The sequence below is a fragment of the Antrostomus carolinensis genome, unplaced genomic scaffold (assembly GCF_000700745.2).
Source record: "Antrostomus carolinensis isolate BGI_N321 unplaced genomic scaffold, ASM70074v2 scaffold4368, whole genome shotgun sequence".
Classification (NCBI taxonomy): domain Eukaryota; kingdom Metazoa; phylum Chordata; class Aves; order Caprimulgiformes; family Caprimulgidae; genus Antrostomus; species Antrostomus carolinensis.
Window position 1 is genome coordinate 31773 of NW_010330726.1, and position 20817 is coordinate 52589.

Below are 20817 nucleotides of genomic sequence, written 5' to 3' on the forward strand. Positions count from 1 at the left end.
CCCGAAATTAATTTTCATTGATTTTGACTACACAGAAAAGCTGGGACATGCTCTGACAAAACAGTTCTCCCCATCTTAAAATTCAGAGGATATTAAGATGTTTTTCAGTTCCTAAAAGTTGTCTTTATACAATAGGTAGAGAGCATCCAGGCACAACTCGTTAAGGCAGAGGTGATGATGCCTCTTCTCCAACTGAATATTGCTCTTCCTTTCAAATATTTTTTATAATGAGAAAAATGTAACTTCTTTTTTGTGACCTCCTTCATGAGTTGAAAGGTAAATTACAAAGAAATGATGACCAATTATTTTGTTGCAAGTGTAACATCAAAAAAGACATAACAGAAAAAAAGGAAACATATGCTTACTATTCCATGATACAAGTTATATCCACAATCTCCTTTCACATTTGGATCTTAGCAAATAAAAATCACTTTATCTTTAATTAGATTCTCTTATGGAGTTGTTAAAACATGGTATTCACTTTTACTATAAAGTGAATACCAAATATTGAAGGGCAAGAAGCTGAGCAAAAATCTAGATGCAAGTTGTTTGCCTGAAGAATGTTTTGAGACTCAGTAGTCTGTGTACACACTTCTAAAGATTTAAGTTATTAAATGATCTATTGCTCTGTCTTCAAATCTTAGTTGTCACCATGTACAAAAATTGTAAATTCATTATGGCCACTACTACTCTTAAACGGCAGTAGGGATTCTTATTCATGTTAAAATAAGTAAGGACAGACTGTACTAGTCTCCTCAATACTGATCCTGCTAAGGTTTGGTTTTAACAATTATTTTAATTACACTTTTTTTCAGTTTATAAAAATTAAGAAGGATATTTTGAAATGTTTTCTGAAGTAGTACTTAAAATATTTCCTAAATAAGTTAAACAGTAGAATTCAGTACACACTTGAGAAACACTACACACTAGATAAGGAAAGTGATTCTCAACAAAGCAAGCTGTAAAAATCAAATCTTGTCCTGTATTTTACCTCCCAGTGAAATGATCAGTCCAAAGTAGCACCGATTTTATGGCTAAAATTTTTAGATACGCATTATAAAAAACAGTGGCTGTAGGGAATGCCAGAAAATGCAGCAATACAAGGAATTTTCTATATGGTCAAGTCTTGCTCCTTACCTCTGTGTCTTCAGCTGTTATCCCATTCCCCTCTCTCCTCCTCCCACACACAGTCTGACTTTTCTTTCATCTGGTATCAAACTAGATTCACTAGCTCTTCCTCCTGAGGTTTTTCTCTTTCGAAAAAGTTCTTACCCTCATCAGTCAAGGAGCATGCTCCAATTTACACACTAGATGAATAACTAAATCTCAACTTTTCTCAGGGCTGGAGCTCTTCTCCAGGGCCAGTTGTCTTCTCTGGGCCTGTGTCACTTTCATAATTTCTATTACATCATGCATTTATTAAGGAAAGGGTAAAAAAAGAAGACTTGACTTTATTTCTTAAACTTGAGGTTACCAATAAGGCTAATAAAATAAGATTATACACAGACTCTTTAAAAATATACATATTAATACAATATACACATACACACAGACTTATACAAGTTTGTGTATATAATTACATACAGACGTAGCGCCATACTTAAGTACAGAACTTCATCACCATAGTAGATCCTCTAGGTGTTTGCACAAGGAAGTGCTGGCACAGATAAAATGGTCATCAGCTGAAATTCTTAAAATTAAAACACGTAAACCTGTGAAGCACAGCTCTATAATCTAGCTGTAAGAACACAGGTTGCCCTGATGGACTTCGCTACACAGCACTTTTAAAGAGGATACTTTTACTGGCAGAAGAAAAATACATGAAAACAGGCAGGATAAGATTTAGTCTGACGTTTTTTCTTCTGAGAAAACCTTACTTCAATGTTCATGTAAATCCTTTATAATTAATGTCACCACTAGAATTGCCAAGTAACTGAGTACAGTGATTTACTAAACTGGATCACATTCCACTTGTTACGAAGACTGACTAAAACCCAAATAAAAAAAAATGCTTTCACATAAAAGTTGTAGTAGAAAATACATCAAACTTTCTGATCTAAGCTAACAGCTGTTCTTTAATCAGCTTTTCACTATAAGAACTGTATAACGTCAGCCAGATAGTCATATGCCAAATTCCATTCCCACTGCACCTGGAATTTCAGGATTTCCTCAACATGTCAGAAACCCCAAATAATTTCTTAAAATGAACTGTCAAATGACAAATATAACAGAATCTCTAAGTCAGTTCCTTCCCTATCAACTGCTGACACAAAGTCGTACTTCAATGACAACAAACTAGGAATACTGGAATGTCTTTTAAATCAATAACTCTAAATAAACTCTCATTTTAATTTTCTAGAATAATTCAACTTGATAAACTTAAATAAGCTTTGTGTTGTAGACAATTTTTTTCTGATAACACTACCGTGTAACTGAATTGTCAAAGAATTGTTAAGAGTCAACGAAGTATATTCAGAAGACCTCAATGTGGTAAATGCACTGTTTCAAAAACAGTTAAAGTTTACTGTTTTATCTTTTTTTGAAGAGCAATATAAGTAGACACTTCTATTTCCTCTTGGTTATATATGTTTATTCAACTTTACCCTTTAATTAAAATTTATGATCTCGTAACATCTAGCCATAATTTGTTTAAAAGTAAAGATACAAAAGAATCACTAATTAAATTGTTAGATAACCATTATAATGATTTCTCATTGTGGAAATGTAGCGTCATTTCTGAGCAATGGTAACATGATAACATCTCACAAGACTCCAGCTGATGCCAAGCCTGTTCTCATTTTCCCAGTCTCACTTACATAAATTAGCCACAGGCCCCACTGACAGTCAGAGAATGTCAAGTTTTTTATGTTTGGAAATACTCCACTTTTGTCAGATCTACACTACTGAGATCATAGTAAATGAATCGATGCCAAATTGCCATGGATCTCCAGAGCGTTTGTCACAAGTTATGGATTCTTGCTATCTAAAATCACCCATCTGCTCAAAGGCAGTACCCTGAACCCTGACTCCAAAAGGTTTATCAGTTACAACTTTTGAGTGCTGAAACAAAATGCAAGACCTGTCACTTTAATTACAGTCTTCATATTAAGATAGAATGTGTGCTTGTGTTAGACACAGAGCCAACATGAATTTGGATTAGTCTGCCACTGTGGATTTTACTTTTTAATGTAGATTCCTATTACAAACTCTAAGATAAACTTAAACTAAGAAAACTCAGCCTCACACACTGGCTATCAACACTCTCTGCTGAGTGACCTACACTCAAGAAAGGGTACTCAATGCTATTTTCTATCATTTCAGGAGCAAGAATTTAACAGAAGATATGAACATCAAGCTCACAAATGTTTTAAATATATTTTACATAAGCAATTCCAAAAGGATAATAAAATTTTCCATTCTCTACAGTACAGAAAGAACATGCCTACTGAAGAAAGTGCTTGTGAAGTATCATGCACACTGACGTGAAGCAAGCCTTGAAACATGATAGAATACACTTCAATGAGTTGCACTTTGGTCAGAGGCCAGCACATAATAATTTCATATCAGAGCTAGGTCTACAGTAACATTAAATGCTACTCAGTAAAAGGTATTAACTTTTAGTTCTCTTCTCACAGCAACATAAAGACCCTTTTTATGGACATTGCTATAAACAAAGTATTTTCTTTCATTCTTCAAAGCTTCTTGCATTTTCCAAATGATCATCAAAAACATTTATTAAATCAATACATAGTCAAAAAGTTGTTTACAAGCCATAATGCAACATAAGTATGCTATTCATTATTATGTGCCTACAAATGTGATCCATTGTTGTTTAGCATAAACAGCATGCTTGTTGCTATCATGCAAAAAGAAAAACACATTTTTAACTAGAGAAGTGTAAAATAAAGGGAATGTTTGCCAGATTTCTCTTTCCTCCACCCCCAAATATATGGTAAATATTCACTAAAGATAAAAAACAGAAAAGCAAAAGGTAGCTTTAGCAACCACCTGGAATTACTTGGCTCCACATTTAGAGTTCCCTTCATCTCCCATCAAGATTTCTTAACTGAAAATGTTTTACATACCATCAATTCTTGTGGAATTTAAAATGCCGTTTTAAAATTGAGAAAATATTATACAGAGCAGTCACTGCAAACATGCAAAGATATTTTAATGCAAATCTATATACAACACACTATGCATAAGCTGTTTTCCATCCCTTCCTTATTTTTCTGGCTTTACTGTGTTCTCTAAATCCAGCTCATACGTGACCTCTAGTGGTACGACATCTTCCCTTGCTAAAGATGCTGCAGAAAAAGCTGCAACTGCATCCAGCTTTTGGGAGCAATACTTTCACGGTGATTTTTAGACAATGCTGACACCGTTCTAGCTCAGCTGGGCAGGGACGCTGATCAATACTGGAGTCCCATAGTGCTGGTGAATGCACTGAAAATACCTGCAGCATGCCAGCCTTTCTTCAACAAACAGCTCCAGCGAGAAGTCTGAAGAAACTTTTATGAGTGAATAAATTAACAGATAATTTAGCCCTCTAATACAGGAGCCAGCATGAACAAAGCTCAACTGTCAGTCAGATCCTGAGCCTGGACTACTGAGTTAGCATCCAGGAAAAACAATCTCTATTAAACACTTTAATTTTGTCTCAGAAGATAGTAAAAAAGCATCTTATAGTTTCATAGTCATTTTGCTCTGTAAGATTGGTTAAAAAAAAGCAGCATCTGAGCAGAGAGCCAGGAAAGCCTAGTTTCCTCTAACTGTGTCTCATAGTTTAATTGCAACAGCCCTTGTCTTCTTCTCCGTGCCTTCCACATCCAGTCACTACTACTATTTCAGGTATCTCCCCCACTTTCTCTTCTCTCTCTCTCTTTTTTCAATAGGACCAGCTAAATACTTCTTAGCAGCATAGGCAAACAACTTTTTTTAAGAACAAAGCAATTTTTCCAGGCAAGATGTCAATTTAATGACCCTCACTGATCCAAGCAAGCTCTTTGTATCTGAAGAGAGCCAAGAAACTACACTATTTTCAGCCTCTGGACAAGAAAGAGGACTGACTGCTCTTGGTTCTCAGCAGCGAGACCAGCAAGGCTCCGGTCAAGAGAAGAGACCTGAAAATTCAAAAAGCACTGCCCTTCCCTGTGCTTCTCCCTTATTTGGAGGTGGGGAGATGTTACGAAAGAGCCAGTTCAGTATCTCATTTATGTTCTTTCTGTGAAGCAGTGTGCTGCTTCCCTTGTCACACTGTCATCAACTCTTTCAGCTACAGGGAACAACATACGTGTCAGACAGCAAATCTATAGTTACCCGTTACTGTTTGTGTCACTGCAGCTCCCCATAAGATCACCTATGCAGTTATACATAGAGCTGGTATCACTCCACCACATCTACCCTTTATCTCCAGGCTCCAGTACTTCAACCCCTCCATGACATCCCTTTCCCCCCATCACAGTAACATGCTAAGTCCCTCACAAGTTCCTGCCTCTTTCCTACTGCTTGCCCTACCAGCTGGGAAGGGAGCAGAAGGCAGGTCCTCCTCTCAGAGCAGTGTTTAGGCAGACTGGCAGTCCCACTGGCATCGGCTTATTGCCAGGCAAGAGTGATGATAGGCTGCCTTGGCATATAACTAGCTTTGAAAAACATCCTGCCCTGGACTGTATGTTACAAAATTTGCTATAGAAACTCAGCTTCTTTTAAGCTTTTACGTCTACCAAATAGTAGGTACCCAAACATTTTAAAAAGTTACTGAAGAACTGGCATATCTATTAGGAAACTACACTAATGAAGGTATAGAGAATAATAGAAGACTGAGGATATACAGTAAAATATACAGTACTTCCACCTCTGTCTACTACGTGACCGTATAAGTTTTACAAAACTGTTCACCGAAGTACAAGAGGAAATATCACTGAGAAACAAGAATCAGTATCTTGGTTCCCACCTGCAGACTTCCTTCTCTTTAGATCCATCCTCGCTCACGCTGTACCTACCTTCAAGTCCCTGTAGTTCATCCTCCCTCTGTATGCTAGAGAGTGTAAGGACAGAACATCCTCTCAGCTACTCTGTTAAATTACCACAGATTAAGAAATTACCCTGTGCTTGGTAAACCACAGTAACTGACCATAATCGTTCTCTTAGTCATTCGCAAGTGTGAAGTAAAAATACATAATCTTAAATCTCTACAATTTATTCTGCCATGCCACTGAGTTCTCTCGTCTTATGCCCAGCAGTATCACAGAGCTGGTGCCCAAAATCCCCCTACGCAGCCTAAGCACTTCTGAGACTGGCCTTTTTCTGTACTGAACCTGCACAGGATTCAGCCAGCAAACTTCTTGCCTCTGGAAGTAGGCACAAACCAGGAATCTTCAGGGGCTCACACCTCAGTCAGGGTGGCATTAGCTCGCAGAAGAATGGCTTTCTGCTTTCCTCTAACCAAAAGAGCTCTGAACTGTCAAAGCAGGAGACAGTCCCTGTGTACCTTGAATAACCCGAGTGCTGATGGGGGGGAAGAAACCAACTGTCAAATAACCATTCCTTGCAGAACCACACACTTAAACACCAGCAAACAGAAGGTACTATTATTAGAATCCAGATGTTGATACAAAGAGATTTTCAGTGAATGACAACAGCAAAATAGTTTTGGTTTACAACTGGTGTGACCCCTCTGGGTTTGCAAGTTTTGTTATAGAGAAACAAAAGTTAATTTGAGGAGGGGAGAGGGAAGAATACAAAACAAACAAAAGGAAACCCACCCTCTCTGCACACATAGGCAACTCAAAGCCTTGCAAGCCAACAAATAACTTTGAATTTATTATGGAAAAAACCACCTGAACACATGGAGTTAAATCACAAACATTTTTTAATTGATAGTACTTTGTTATCAGTCCCAGGTTTAGTTTTACAGATAAATTCTTCAGAACACCACTTAAGAGAAAAAGCATACTACCTGTCAGAATGCAAATGGTTTGCCAAATGCACTACATTGCCTAACCAGCCTAGTAGAAACACAGCTTTTAACAGCAAAAAGAATTCCACACATGGCATACATTAAATCCACTTCCCAAAAAGAATAAGCTGTTCCAACAAATACAGTTTTACTCGTACAGATGCATTTACATTGTTGAATCTACTATTTTTTTTTTCCTAAAGTATCTTTGCCATAAAAGACATTTTCATTCGTAGCCAAGAGACAAACTGGCAAAGTTTTCAAGTACAGACAAAGATTTCTGGCAACAATGCACTGTGTTTGACATAACACATATAATACATTTACAAAAGTAAAAAATGTTAGACTCAAATTATTTACCGGTGACCAACAGAATCCTTTCAGATCTCTCACATGGTGTGCTTTTCATTCAACATTTTTCTCAGCTCTCAGGTTACTTCTGAGCTAGAGCAAAGAGCAAATTTCCTTTCTGGAATAAATAAATCCAAAGGACTCTTGCTCTTTTGTCCTACTGGCTAAAAAGGTAGGGATGCTTATGCTTCGAGGATGAAAGGAGAAAATAAGCAGGTCTCCTATTTTCTAGGTTATACATTTTTGGTTCGTTTTTAAGCAAGAAAACTGGGATAGCAATAAAAATAAGGCTTTGGAGTTTCAGTATAACAATTCCTAATTTTAGCATTGGAAATTTTTTAAAAAAACACTGAAGTTTCACAGTTGAATCTCAAGTTCTACAATACACATGAATATGCATGGAAGTATTTCAGAAACAATTGTCTCAAAATGTACCCTGAAATCTAGGTTCATTACAGCGTTAGCTGAGAGTTCAAATTTCCCATCCTCAAAGAAAGATTTATTCAGAATAAAGTAACTTCATACTCTCTTTGATGACATAATGGACTTGGAATTCACAAGCAGCCGATGCCATCACAGAATCAAACCTGCAGCTCAAGACGTGTAAATTTGGTTCGACTGAATTCCGATTGTGCTATATTGTACTGAGTCACCCAAATACAAAAAGTCGTCTTCACGCTGCACTATCCTTGTGAGCACAGTGTTGTGTATCTCAAAGTGACCTTTAAAGTAAAGTTTGACATTCAAAAGGCACATTCAATTGTACTTTTTAATTATTCTTTCTGTTGCCAATAAAGATGAGTTGAAACATCTAACTTCAAGCTTCAGCCAATATGTTTCTATTGACTGTTTATTATTCTGGAAGAACGTACTGTTTAAAAGATGGTCACTAGCTGAGCCAAAGTAAAGAAGACTGATTACATTTCATCATTTGGCTGCCATCCATTTGGAAGATACTGAAAAAAGTGACTCAGTCTAACACAGCCTGAAGAGTTAGAAGTCAAGTTTAAGAGGCTTCAGATCAGCAAGTGTGTGAGTGTAATATAGTTCCTAATGGAAATAATCACTATTCTGACAAAACTCTCTCATTCTTCAAGGAGTGAATTCTTGTTTTGAAACCTAGAAGATGTTATGCTGAAACTTATGGCAATAAAATACAATCCTAGCATTTATGTCTGAAAAATTATCCTTTAAGAAGGCAAATGTAAAGGAGTAAATATTTGACCGTTTAAAGGCAAATCTGCAGAAAAAATCAGATCTCTATGCTTGAAGCTGCCCCTGAACATATGGGTGCCACACAACAGGCTTACAGTGATCACCATTTGTTTCAAAACTTTGAGTTCACCCTGCACCACAGTGACACAGAATTTTCTTTTTGAGGCAATGTACAAGTCTACAATTTGCTTAACTGCTTTACACCAGATCAAATAAAGAGGAAAAGAAAGAGGTGCTGTGTTTCAATATCAATATTTGTCTCTAAAGTTACATTTAACACCAACAATATGGATTTTTCCCAGTTAACCAAATTTTAAAATATCCGTATTTGTGTATCTGAAGCAAACCATACTTGTCAGTCTTAGTGCAAAAAGTCTTGTGATGAAAGAGTTGCCTCAAGGGCTGTTACTTTCCAGGCCCCCTACCTTATACCCTATTTACAAGAAAGGAGATCAAGTATAAAAAGTGCACACTGCCACAGCAGTCATTCAACACCAACAGCAGCAAGCACTTGCTGAGGACTGACTAGCATAATTCTGCATGGTTGATGGCCATTATCATCTATTATTTAGATACTAGAGCTTTTATTTGAATTCGAAGCCATAATATTACCAGAATTTCAATCTCAGACTGGTAGAGTCTGTGGACATTTTAAGAAGAAGCCAGCTGAGCAAAACAGACGTAGAAGAGGAAAAAAAAAAAAAAAAAAAGAAGTAAAACTGAAAATCCCCAAGGGATGGGAATCAATCACAACAGTAACATTATTTGAGAACTGCAATACACACACAAAAAAAAAAATAAAATCAATAAATCATATTTTCTAGTTTGACATCTCAGTCTGACATTTTAACTTTCTGAAAAGTAACCGAAATATTCTTATCTCTACAGTGGTAACAATGGGATCTAATTTCCACTGTTTAGAAAGAGACTCACCAGCTAAAAAGAGATTCAGTGCTTATTTAGTACAACCTCCAAACTATCCTATCTCCAACTTGAATATAGTACAGCTGGAAACGTCTGCCTGTTTTAGAACAGTATCAGCAGCATAAGTCTAGTCTGGCTAAGACATTTGCAGTTAATATATCACTGTTTTAAAAGCTTGACCATCCCATTCCTAATGTATTTTTCTTGAGTGATAAAATTTAACTGGGTAATTTTCAACATAACTACTGTCAAGGTTTAAGTATTTCTGCCCAAGTCTGCTACATTCCACCCTAAACTAAAATTTTCTTTTCGTATGCCAAAGGCAAAAAGTGCATTACAAAGTTCGTAAGTTATATTTTTTCATACATCAAACTTGTCTTCAGTTTTTATTATATCTAAACCTAAAAAAAAAACTAATAGGTAACATATATGAAATCTTGGACACTTAAAGTCAAAATTCAACTCTTCTCACCAGAATTAGCTGCCTTTTTTTTTTTTTTTCTTTTAAGGAATTAAAGGAGTCCCTAGATTCTAAAGTTACACTGCTTTTCAAAAAGCTAATGCCAGCTCTGCTCATATTTTATTGGCTTTTTTTAAACCATGTAGTAAGACTGTGATTTTAAGATACGTGATAAGCATACAAACTGGAAACTAAGACTTCAAAATGTGAATCCTAAGGAGGAAAAAAAAAAACAACAAACCACAACACAATTTCCAAACCACTTCTCAGAAGCAGCTAAAAATCACATTGCAAAAGGCACCATCCAAGACCCAGAGAGCAGACAGGAAGATCTGAAAGTCTTAATAATCAAATCTATACCAATCAGCATAATAGATTTGATGGAATTAACAGCATCGCAACAATGATGCAAAAAGACAAACTATGCAGGAATTGAAGGCAGAAGAAAAGACAAAAGAAGCTATTTATTCACATAATACAGCTGAGAAAGTTTTATTTGATGTCCACAATGTAGTAGAAAACAGATCTGATGAAAGTTCTGAAGTGATAAATGAGGAAAGAGGGTGGGAAAAAAAAAAATTGAAGGAAATCACACAAAACAGGGTACAGCTCTACTGTAAATTGAAGCTTACAGATCAGAAAAAAAAAAAACCAAACTAGCTCTTCAAATTTAAAGAATTTGAAACAACAACAACAAAATACATATTTTCCTCTTAATGTAATAGAAAATTCAAAGCATAATCAATTATTATTTCTTCCACGTAAGCAAAGAGAGCTTGTAGTTTCTAAAATTAATTAGAAAAACCTGCCAGTGCTTTTTAAACATAATAGCACAGATGCAACCTCCAGTTAGGGGGTGGGGAATCATTAGTGAACTGCCAACTCTTAGAAACAAGGTAAAGAGTGTTTGCCATTCTTCCATTTTTGGAACTGCTAACAGGACTTTGAGCTTGCTTGATCATTAGTTGACTCATTATGGCATTTTTTATTACAGGGAAGCCTAAGAAAATAATCCAAAAATCACTTGCTGTCAGTGAGCATTACTTGGATAATCTCTCAGGGAAGGAACATATACCTAAAATGTCCCCAGTGACCTGTATTGGAGAAGCTCTACATACAAATAGTGATTAAAAAAGAAGGAAGTTCAAGAGTACTAAAGCTTGCAAGACAATTTCCTCCATTTCCAGTACTGCTGACTGACTGATCCCAAACAAGTTTAAATATTGCCTCAAATTATTCACCTGACAGGTACTTTTCTGTTATTTCATTGCTCTCTAGGAAAGCAGGAAGTCCTATGTAGAACATAACATGTGGAGAAAAAAATTGCTTGTTAGAAAGATGAGCCATTAACTACATACTCTTTATTTATCTTAATATGCTGTTTCTTCATTATTAATTGTAGTTTTTACACACTTGCAACTTTCTTTCACACAATATTCTGGAAGCATGTCATGGCTAAAGTGAAAGACATTGAAACAATGACAACGCATACAAGCACAGAAAAACTACCATTAAAATAAAAAAACCTGTGGAAAAACAACATTAAACCCCCCTTATCTTAGTATAAACTTTAACTATACAGTATACATTGCTAAAATATCTTTAATAGATGGCCTGCAACCTGTAATATGCCACTAGATGGCAAGTTTGGATAGAAATTAGCTAATTTTTTTTGTTCATGGCATGTTTGAAAATTTGAGGTGCACAGCAAAGAAACAACCATGAAAGAAGAGTGAAGGAGGAGAAGAAAAAAGGAAGAGTTCAATAAATTACAAGTCTTCTGCATGGAGTACATTTATCAGTAGTCAAAAAGGTTAAATGAGTTTTAGTTTTGTTTCCACATCTGTCATACAAATAGACAATGAATTCTTATGAATTTACTGCTGACATACAGGGAAGAATCCAAGGTCTGGAGGAAGGCTGAGAAGGGAAGCAGCAGAGTTAGGTCTTGGGAAAGCAGACTTGAGCTTATACAAGGAATTGCTAGTTAGGATTCCCTGGAAACCAACCACAAAGGGGTTAGAGGTACACAACACATATATAGGAAGAGGAGGAGGAAGCTGGGTTCATTCAGTAACTACTGTAACAACCTGTAACTACTTAAGAAAGTTAAAAGAATGACAAAGAAATGCTTCTGCATAGTGACAGACTATAAAATAAAGCATCTACAGCCATAAACTGCAGCTTGAGAGGCTCAAGCTGGACATCAGGAAACAAAATTCAGTAGAATGGTAGAGCAGCACTGGAATAGGTTGCACAGACAGGCTGTAGCATGTGCCATTGGTGGTTTTCAAGATTCAAACAGACAAAGGGCATGGCTGACCTGATCTAGCATTGGCAACAGCCTTGCTTCAAGCAGGAGGCTGGGTAGAAGCACTTCCAATAGCATTTTCAAAACTGTACAGTGGAGGTGTATCTGGCAGAGTCTGGCACACATGAAAGAGCAACCATTCAAGGGGAATTAAAAAAAAAAAAAAAAAAAAAATCTCTCTGCATTTTGCCTAATTTTGGTCAATTGTTACATCGAATCTGAGCTGCTATACTCAGTTGCTACTGACTCACCTGTCATACAATGAAGTCACACATCACATATTTGCAATCTGTAAATCGTACAATGCTTATCATACCCATCTTCTGTATTAATAAACAGTGTTTTCAAAAGTACAATCAAAATCTAAAAGTATCATCCAAATTATTTAAAAACATTCAGGTGCGATATGTCACTTTGTTCATTGATTGATCCAGTAGCCAAAAATGGATGCTATATATGATACTGCTGAAAACAGGCATCCAAGGGGGCATTTCTATAGTTGAGTTTCCCTAGAGACAGACATTTCTGTGCTAACATAAGGGTGGTACAGAAAAGGAGCAGGAATCAGACAAGCATGCTAAGAGCAAGTAGTGACAGCACTGTATGGGTTGGAAACAACAATCTCAGAAAACCTAAGTAGCCTGTATTGCTTTTTAATCACCACTGCTTCACCCCTTCAGATCAATATAAAAAGGTTTTCATGTATTTTAAGTCATGTTTAAAAAAAAAAAAAAGTTAAAATTAGTGTTTTATATGTTCTTCACAATTCTTCATAGTAGTGTCTCAAATTGAGAAGTCCAGAATAGTCAGCTGAAGTTATTCTGAAGTTACAAGAAGTTATTCTATTTCCAGGAAATATTACAGCATCCTCAGGAATAAACCTCTTCATTGTGTAATCACACACTCTTCCCTACTCACTCAGGTCTTTCAGTTTTGGTCTGCCACATCCATAATTTGGGTCTGATCTTTTGTTGCCAGTCTATACAGAACTTTCTACATTGTTTTAAAATAAAAACAAATCCTGTCTTTTAAATCAGTTCTTTCTGTAGCTAACCACAGCCTTGTGTTTTGATATTGCAGAAACATGCAAGTAAGCATAGGAGTTCTTAACAGAAATATAGCAAATATATCTGAAAATTTAACCCTGCACAATTTGCCCATGGTTAAATTCAAAACTAGTACTAGCAGGTAACAAAATAGTGACAGAGTAGAAATTAAACATTTTGCTTACCTGTAAAACATATGTAAACCTCTCCAAACAAAAATACCACATAAGAAACAAGGTGTATTTCAGTGAACACTGAATTTGTCTTGTAGGGTAAATCTCAAGCAACTGAAATGTAAGCAGAAGCCTTACCTCATCAGAAGAGAGAACGTAAATAGGTGATAACATAGGAATTTCACTTAATTCACAACTCAAGCCAAGTGATATCAGGATGTCCTTGAGAACTTCGTATCTCTTGGTATTGCTTAACTTAAGTAAATTAAAATCCTCTTCAGTTTGGACATCCATAGAATTGATATCCAGTTCCAAGTGTGCCTGGCAGGATACGAGCAAAGAGAACAAAAAAAAAAAAGTTATTTTGTTGGTATTACACATTTTAGCATGGCAGAGAGACGTAAGAACAACAGTTCCAAAAGGAGCTTTGTCCTGACTGTGGTTGCTGAACTATCCAGTGCTACTAGTGTGATTTAAAAGTTTCTCATGTCTTCATTACATCTACACAACTAGGGCTTTATTATCCTAATAAAACAGGGAATACCTATATATTTACAGTTTCTGATTCAGGGGTCATAGTTGCCAGTACACTATGATTTTCTCCGAAACCTACACAAAATATCCCTTCTTAATAAACTGGTCTTCTCCTGGAGGAGTTGTTCAAGCTTGTATTTACTAACTTAAACTTCTCCATCTGCTTTTCATGTCTGCTAGCAACCTAGAACCAAGAGCAATAGCGGTCATGTTCTGGCTTGTACAAGAGCAGAATCACATTACAACTGAATGAGTTTTATCAGAGGTTGCACAAGATAGGAAGAACTCAATCTGAGCAAGTCCTTGCTGTGCCACGTGAAGCAAGTTGCAATCAGTGCAGATAAAGAAATGCTTCTGTCTGAAAGAGAACAAAGAACCCCAGAACACCACTTTGCAGAGAATCACTTTTCAAGGCTGAAGCAGATGCTTAAAAATAGAAATGAAATGTAGGGGGGGGAAATCCCGTCTAGACCTCCTTTTTTTGTGGGGTTTTTTGTGTTTGGTGTTCTTTGTGATTGTTCTGTTTGGTTTTTTTAAATAAGTGTTCCAAGATATTTAGAAGCCTTTGTACCCTACTATATGTATATTCATTTAATGAAAATCACAATCTGTTTTCTTTGTTCATTTCTCCAATTTTGCACAATTTAATGACGTTGTTCATCTTTCATATATGACCAACTTTATTGAAATTCAGGGAAATACACTGAAACAGGGAAGGGGAACAACAGAAGAGTACAGAGAAAAAGGGAAACAACAAGGCTGTGACAGAATATTTAATGGTTGATGTCACTGTCAGTCCCCTGAAGAGAAAACAATAAGGCTTTTCAAATCCAGACTGGAAGTCATTTAAAATTAGAAAATGACACACTAATCCTTTTAATCTGATTTTTGAAGCTATCCTGTAATGCCCTTTTTCTAGGGAAAACCTCTGCAGTATTAAGTTTTACTACAGTAGAAAGGTCAATTTAAACGGTAGAGCAAAGCAGGTTTTACCATGGAACTTGCGGAAATGGATAGCAACAGTATCTAATCAATTTTCTAGTACAAGCATACAGCACATGGGTGGCAAAGCTTCCTGCATAAAGCTATAAACATGCTACTATGTATAACAGAGTTCCCCAAAAGCTAGCAGATCTAATCTGATAAACTAGTAAGAGCCAAAAACACTTTCAAGAAAGCTGATAAATATTTCTGAATTACGTAATTGCTAGAAGAGCGCATGCTACCTGATATGTGAGCAGTTAAATTTGAGTGCTCTGGGCTCCTGAGAAAATTCTCCTGTAACTAAAATATTGTTAAAAATAGGCCCTAGAATCTTTCATAAAGTTTGTTCAGCTATGTCTCCATCATATTCCTCATCTGCTTAAATACTGGTAAATAAATCTTGCTCTGCTTTTCTCAGTTTGCTGCTTGAAAGCAAAGACAGAGTAAGGGAAGCGATACAATTGTGAACAGTCATGCTAAAAAGAAAATGTTTACCTCTGCTCCTACCGAGGCTAGCCTAAAACATGCAAGTTGCCTTCAGGCTTGCTTTAGAAGCTTTAGCTATGAAAAGGCTGAAATCTCCATAGATTTAATAGCACAGGTTATACAGACAGATAGGTGCGTACTTCTGGGGCATAGATTTATTTTCTAAACTTAATAGTACCTCTGATCAGCCTTTCTGTCACTCAAAACTTTAGCCAGATATCTGTGAATATTTAAATCATCAGTGACCAACATTTACCTTTAACACAGTCATGGAAACTTCCTCACCCATTATCCAGGAAGAGAGAGAGTAACAATAACAAAAAAAAATATTATAAACACTTGAACCTATCTGTTGTTTAAGTTTTTGAGAGGGTGTAAGTTTGTTTGGTTGTTGTTGGGGTTTTTCGTTTGCTTTTTTTTTAAACAGAGATCACAATACTGTTACACCAGAGAGGTAGCTATTTGCTGGAATATTATTAATCTTAAGTGGAATGAATAAGATTTTGGCTTATTCTAGACTTCCCCACTTCTGTTCCCCAGGTGCTCCAAGCTATTTGTTAGGTCCAGAATGTTAAATATTTAAAAGTTTAGAGCATGAAGGAAGACTCAAAAAACAAAAAAAAGCACGTTTCCAGCAGACTACATTTTCCCCTCCATAAAAGACAGGAGCTTATATTACCAACTGAAAACATGTCAAGGTTTAGGAAACAAAAAACAAGTTTTAGAATTTTAATTCTGATAGTAAGCAGGAAAAATGCATTCCAGTTGAATAAATAGGTTTTTTAACCAAACAGCTAGGCCAACATTATGAACCTAATATCCATCTAGAAATTAGCCTTAATCAAAACACTGCTAAAGAAACCATAACATGGTTCACTTAATTCACAACACCAAGATACAAACAGAATACAACTGAGAAAACAGTAGCAATACTAGCAAGAAAAGAACGAACAGACCTAAATCCGCAATGGCATTTCAGTGCAGTAGTGTAGTCACTTGCACAAGCAAAAATTGTACAGCAGTTTTTCTAGACATGGCATGCAACAAGTCAGAGGCCGAGACTTGCTCTTTTACTCGCCAGACTTCCAGAAGTGCTGGCTACCTTAACCTTAAACCTTAAGGGGAGATGTCTTTCAAGTTTCTTGCAAGGTTTATTTTACATCCTCTCCCAACTCTCTGCTTCACCATAGTTTGTATTTTTGTAAGGATGTACCTTTTTTTATCCTGCCAGTATACGCTTTCACCCTGTGTCCATCAACAATTCAGCTCTTCCTGTTACCACCTCCCCAAATCTGCAAAATGCACAGCTGTACCACTGCACAACTTCTAGCAGGCAGAAGAGGACAGCTCTGCTCTTGAAGATGTTTGCCAACTATGTAAAGCTGCTCTCTCCTCTTGCACAATCTACATGTGCCCAGCTACACAGTGAAAACAAAGAAGTGGAACAGCAGTGACATTCTCTACCATTCTCTAAGTTTCCCGGGGATCAAGTGAAAACCATTCTGCATTCAGAGTCCTTGTACATTCACCGAGACATCAATCCATACTTCCCCTTGACAAGCATCCCCCAGAGCATGCAATGGGAACAAGTGAACTTTTTTGGCATACCACCACACCACGTAGTGATGAACAAATTAATGCTTCTGCATACATGGTACCTGAGAAAGAATGGCTTCTCCTCCACTGCTTCCATGAATCAGATGAACAATAACTGTATCTTTATCGGCATTATTTAACCGACTCAGTATCTTCACTTTGCTGGTGTCTTCCTTCATCACTTCCTCAAAAATATAGCCACTGACCAAAAGATTTAACTTAATTTCAGTGCTGTCCATTTTAGACACCACTAACTCATGAATAGTCTTCTTCAGTTTGCTTTTTCTCTTTATTTGTATGCCATCAAATGTAAAAGACGAAGAAAAACTCAGAATCTTTCCACCTTTAGATAAAAACTTCATAAATTGTTTGTGGTTCTCCTCAGAAATAGGCTCCCCTGTGGCAATGATCAACAGCAGTGAATTATCAATCCATGGAGCTTTCAAAACTTGTTCCTCACGCAGGTGGTAGATGGTGTAGCTGTCTGTATCGATGCATTCCTGAAGGATTGATTTTACCTGCTCAAATTCCACTTTTGCAGTTTCAGAGCCAAGATAAATCAATATATTAGGGGGCTTTCCAGCAAGGTTTACTCTCTTTATTCCTCTTGCTAGACAATCATTACTCTTCTCTTCCAGTTTGCTACTGCAATTATCAGAAAGTTCTGGAATGTTTTCTGTAGAGGCAAATCTGACCGATTCAATAGTGCTGTTTTCAAGTTGCAGGCATTCATGACAGCTGGAAAGATGCAAGTGATGATGTTCTCCAGCACCTATCTCTTTGTCAGATAGACTGCTGGATTCATCTTCACACTCACTTTCTTTCTCTAGCTTGGATTTCTCCTCTTCACCTTGTCCTGCAGACTCAGCTACTCCTAATCCCGATTTAAGAGTAGTCCCAGAAGTATCAGCAAGAGTTACTTCACCTATTTGTGTGCTGCTTATGCTTCGCTCTTTCACAGATGGTGCCACCTGTGCCAACTCCTTCAGAGTAGATTCTGGTAAATGGACAGCTGGAAGAGTTAAAGAATAAGAAAAAGGGGTTATAAAAATGATATTGAAAGAGCTATGATGGATATCACTACCACAGCAGGATTTCAATTTAATTTCAGTACAAATCATCTATAATAGCAAGAATTTCACTTGTTTGCTACACCATATCCTAACCCCTGCCCCAAGAACATAATACACTTGTAACACAAGTCATTTGTTTCAGCAAAGTCTGCCGGAGAGCACAACACTCCATACTTACAGGAGACATTTAAACAAGCTAACATTTATTGTGAGCGCAAAAACATTTGCACAAAAGTAAAACATGATGCTACTGTACACCATGGAGATGTGTTCTTAACAGAAGAGTCTACAGGCGGAGAGGTGAGGAAGTTCTCGTAAATGCCTCACCTTGTCAGCTTGTTATTTTGCTTGTCCCTCTGCTCCCAGCAAAGTACAAAATGAAGCAAGGGAAGTACCTTTGGAAAAATATTGGTCTCTCAGGGAGGGCAGGGTGGAAAATTGCTTGCTTCTATTTTGAAATAAGCTAATAAAATTATGACATTGGGTGAGATGGAGACATTGAACCATGTCTCTTTCATTGCTGAGGGCTGCAGGTAAAAGTTTGGCAGAAGTAAAACAGAGCAAAAAAGAATCTGAACTGCTTTAAGCCTGCAGAAAGGGAGACATACCCACTCACAGGGTGACATACCCACTCATACCAAGACCTGGGAGCTAAGAATCTGAGGGAAAACTAGCAAATAGGAAGAACTGTTAAACCTTCCCCTTTCTCCCCCTGAAAAGGAGAGAAATACAAAGATACAAAAATCTCTGGCAAATATAAGTGAGAAAAGAAGGGCAAAGATTATTATTGTCAGCATGAAACTTGCAGTGCAAACTAAATAAGAAAGAGGAGGGGAAAAAAATACTCTTCATAGGTAATTTTTTTTCAGCTGCTGAGCCATGAAAATATTTCAAATCAAAGTCTGCAAAATTTTACTGAATCCCTCTCCACTACCCTAAATAAACTTACTAAGTTTTTGTTTCTGATTTCTCAAAGAAATTCAGTGAGAAACTTGATTAACAAAATAGTCAACTGGCACACAATACACCAGATCTAAGTTCAGTCACTTAACAATACTTGGATTCCCTTGAAACTATATCCCCTTCACCTAGTTTGGAGCAGAAAATTGAAGAAAGATTTTTTTCACATCATCAAATTCAGTTAGCAATGACACCACCCTCCTTCCCTTCTCCCTGTTTAGAAAGCATCCATGAACTTTTACTGATCCAAAGGATTAAGATGCCCAAGCTGAGCACAATTCCTGTGTTTAGCGTTGAATACACTTTTATTTCAAATCTGAAAAGAGAACATTTGCTTAAAACCTTATGGTTTTTTTTTTTTCACATAGATTAACTAATCTAACAGACAAGACTTGCAGAAACATATTTTCTAACTTCACCTTTGTGACATGTATACATTCATGTTTTTGCAAAAGGTTAAACACCATCTTGGGGACTTGGAGACCTCATAATACTAAGCTTAATTCTTCACAGTAATTTATGAGGCATTAAAGAGAGAGTTTTATTAAAAAAAAAAAAATCTTTTGATCCACTTATCTGTTATTTTTGTTGTTGCATTTGTAAGACATTCCATAAAGAAGCTCACTCAAAAATTGGTCTTTTCTAAACATCATGCCAAAATAAAAGCATCAGTTTTTATGCAGGTATAACAACTATATGCACAGTCCTAAAATGACCATGAAACAAACATGTTCAACCATGAAAAACAATTTGTGAAGATACTTACAAACAATCTTGTGTGGCACCATTCCGTTATCCATTTCAAGCCTGTCTTCCATGAATGCTATTCCAAGGTTACTGAAATTATCTACACTTGCTTCAGCAATTAACTTATAAGGCTCACCAGGTTTATAAGCCAATGGTGAACAATAGTCTGACCACTTCACAATCTAGAATAAAGCATATGCATGTTTTTTAGTTTAAAAAGGTTACAGAAAAATACCAAAAGACCAACAGTATCATGAGTCTGCAACATGAACTGCAAATAAAAACTGCCCTTCCTTCCCAAAGGATTCTGCTATTAAAAAGCACAGCACAACAGTAGGCAGAGCCAATAGAGGGACATTATCAAATCAAAATGGCACAACTGGCAAACCCTGGAAGTAATTTTAAAGAAAGTACAAAAAAAAAAAAAAAAAAAAAAAAGGTGTAGCTACTAGGATTACAGTACACTAAATTGGCAGAATCACTTTTAAGACTTGTTTCTGTGATGCCTGATGTGTTTAAAACAACTACTACATTTAATAGTATCATGAGACAACACATCTCAACTAAAGAAGGCTTTCAGTTGACATTTCCTTTCACAGAAAAGTGCACCCTTCACAACTACAAAGGTCAATGTATGAGACTGAATACAACCAAAAGAACCTACTGAGGAAGGGTTGTGTAGCAAGCAGTACCTGCTACAAGATTCAGTCCTGAGAGAATTAAACAAAGCAACATCCACACTAAGTGCTGAAAGCAAACTGGGAGTACAAATACATCTTTCCCAAAGATAGAGGCTATAAAAGCTTCAGGTAACACACAAAATGGCAGGAAAGCATTATCACATTCTACAAGTAAAATTCTGTTCATGTTTATTCCCAAGACATGACTTTCAGCACAAATTCTAAAAAAGAATACTGATAAAAAGTGCAAAAGTAGATTATATGTAGTAGCAAAAATAGTAGCAAAAGAGCAAAACTAGAGTTCAATAAAAATACACAT

General features: G+C 36.5%; 1 protein-coding gene across 1 annotated transcript in view; it reads right to left on the bottom strand.

The window, feature by feature from the left end:
- Positions 1-19994, bottom strand: part of HLCS (holocarboxylase synthetase) — a 34536-nt gene extending 14542 nt beyond the window's left edge. Inside the window, exons 1-3 of the mRNA XM_010172989.2 lie at positions 19838-19994; positions 17101-18050; positions 13577-13759 (exon numbers count right to left, since the gene is read on the bottom strand). Coding sequence (XP_010171291.1) covers positions 13577-13759; positions 17101-18050; positions 19838-19889 — 1185 coding nt within the window. The 5' untranslated portion in view covers positions 19890-19994. The remainder of the gene's footprint in view (positions 1-13576; positions 13760-17100; positions 18051-19837) is intronic.
- Positions 19995-20817: the final 823 nt, after the last annotated feature.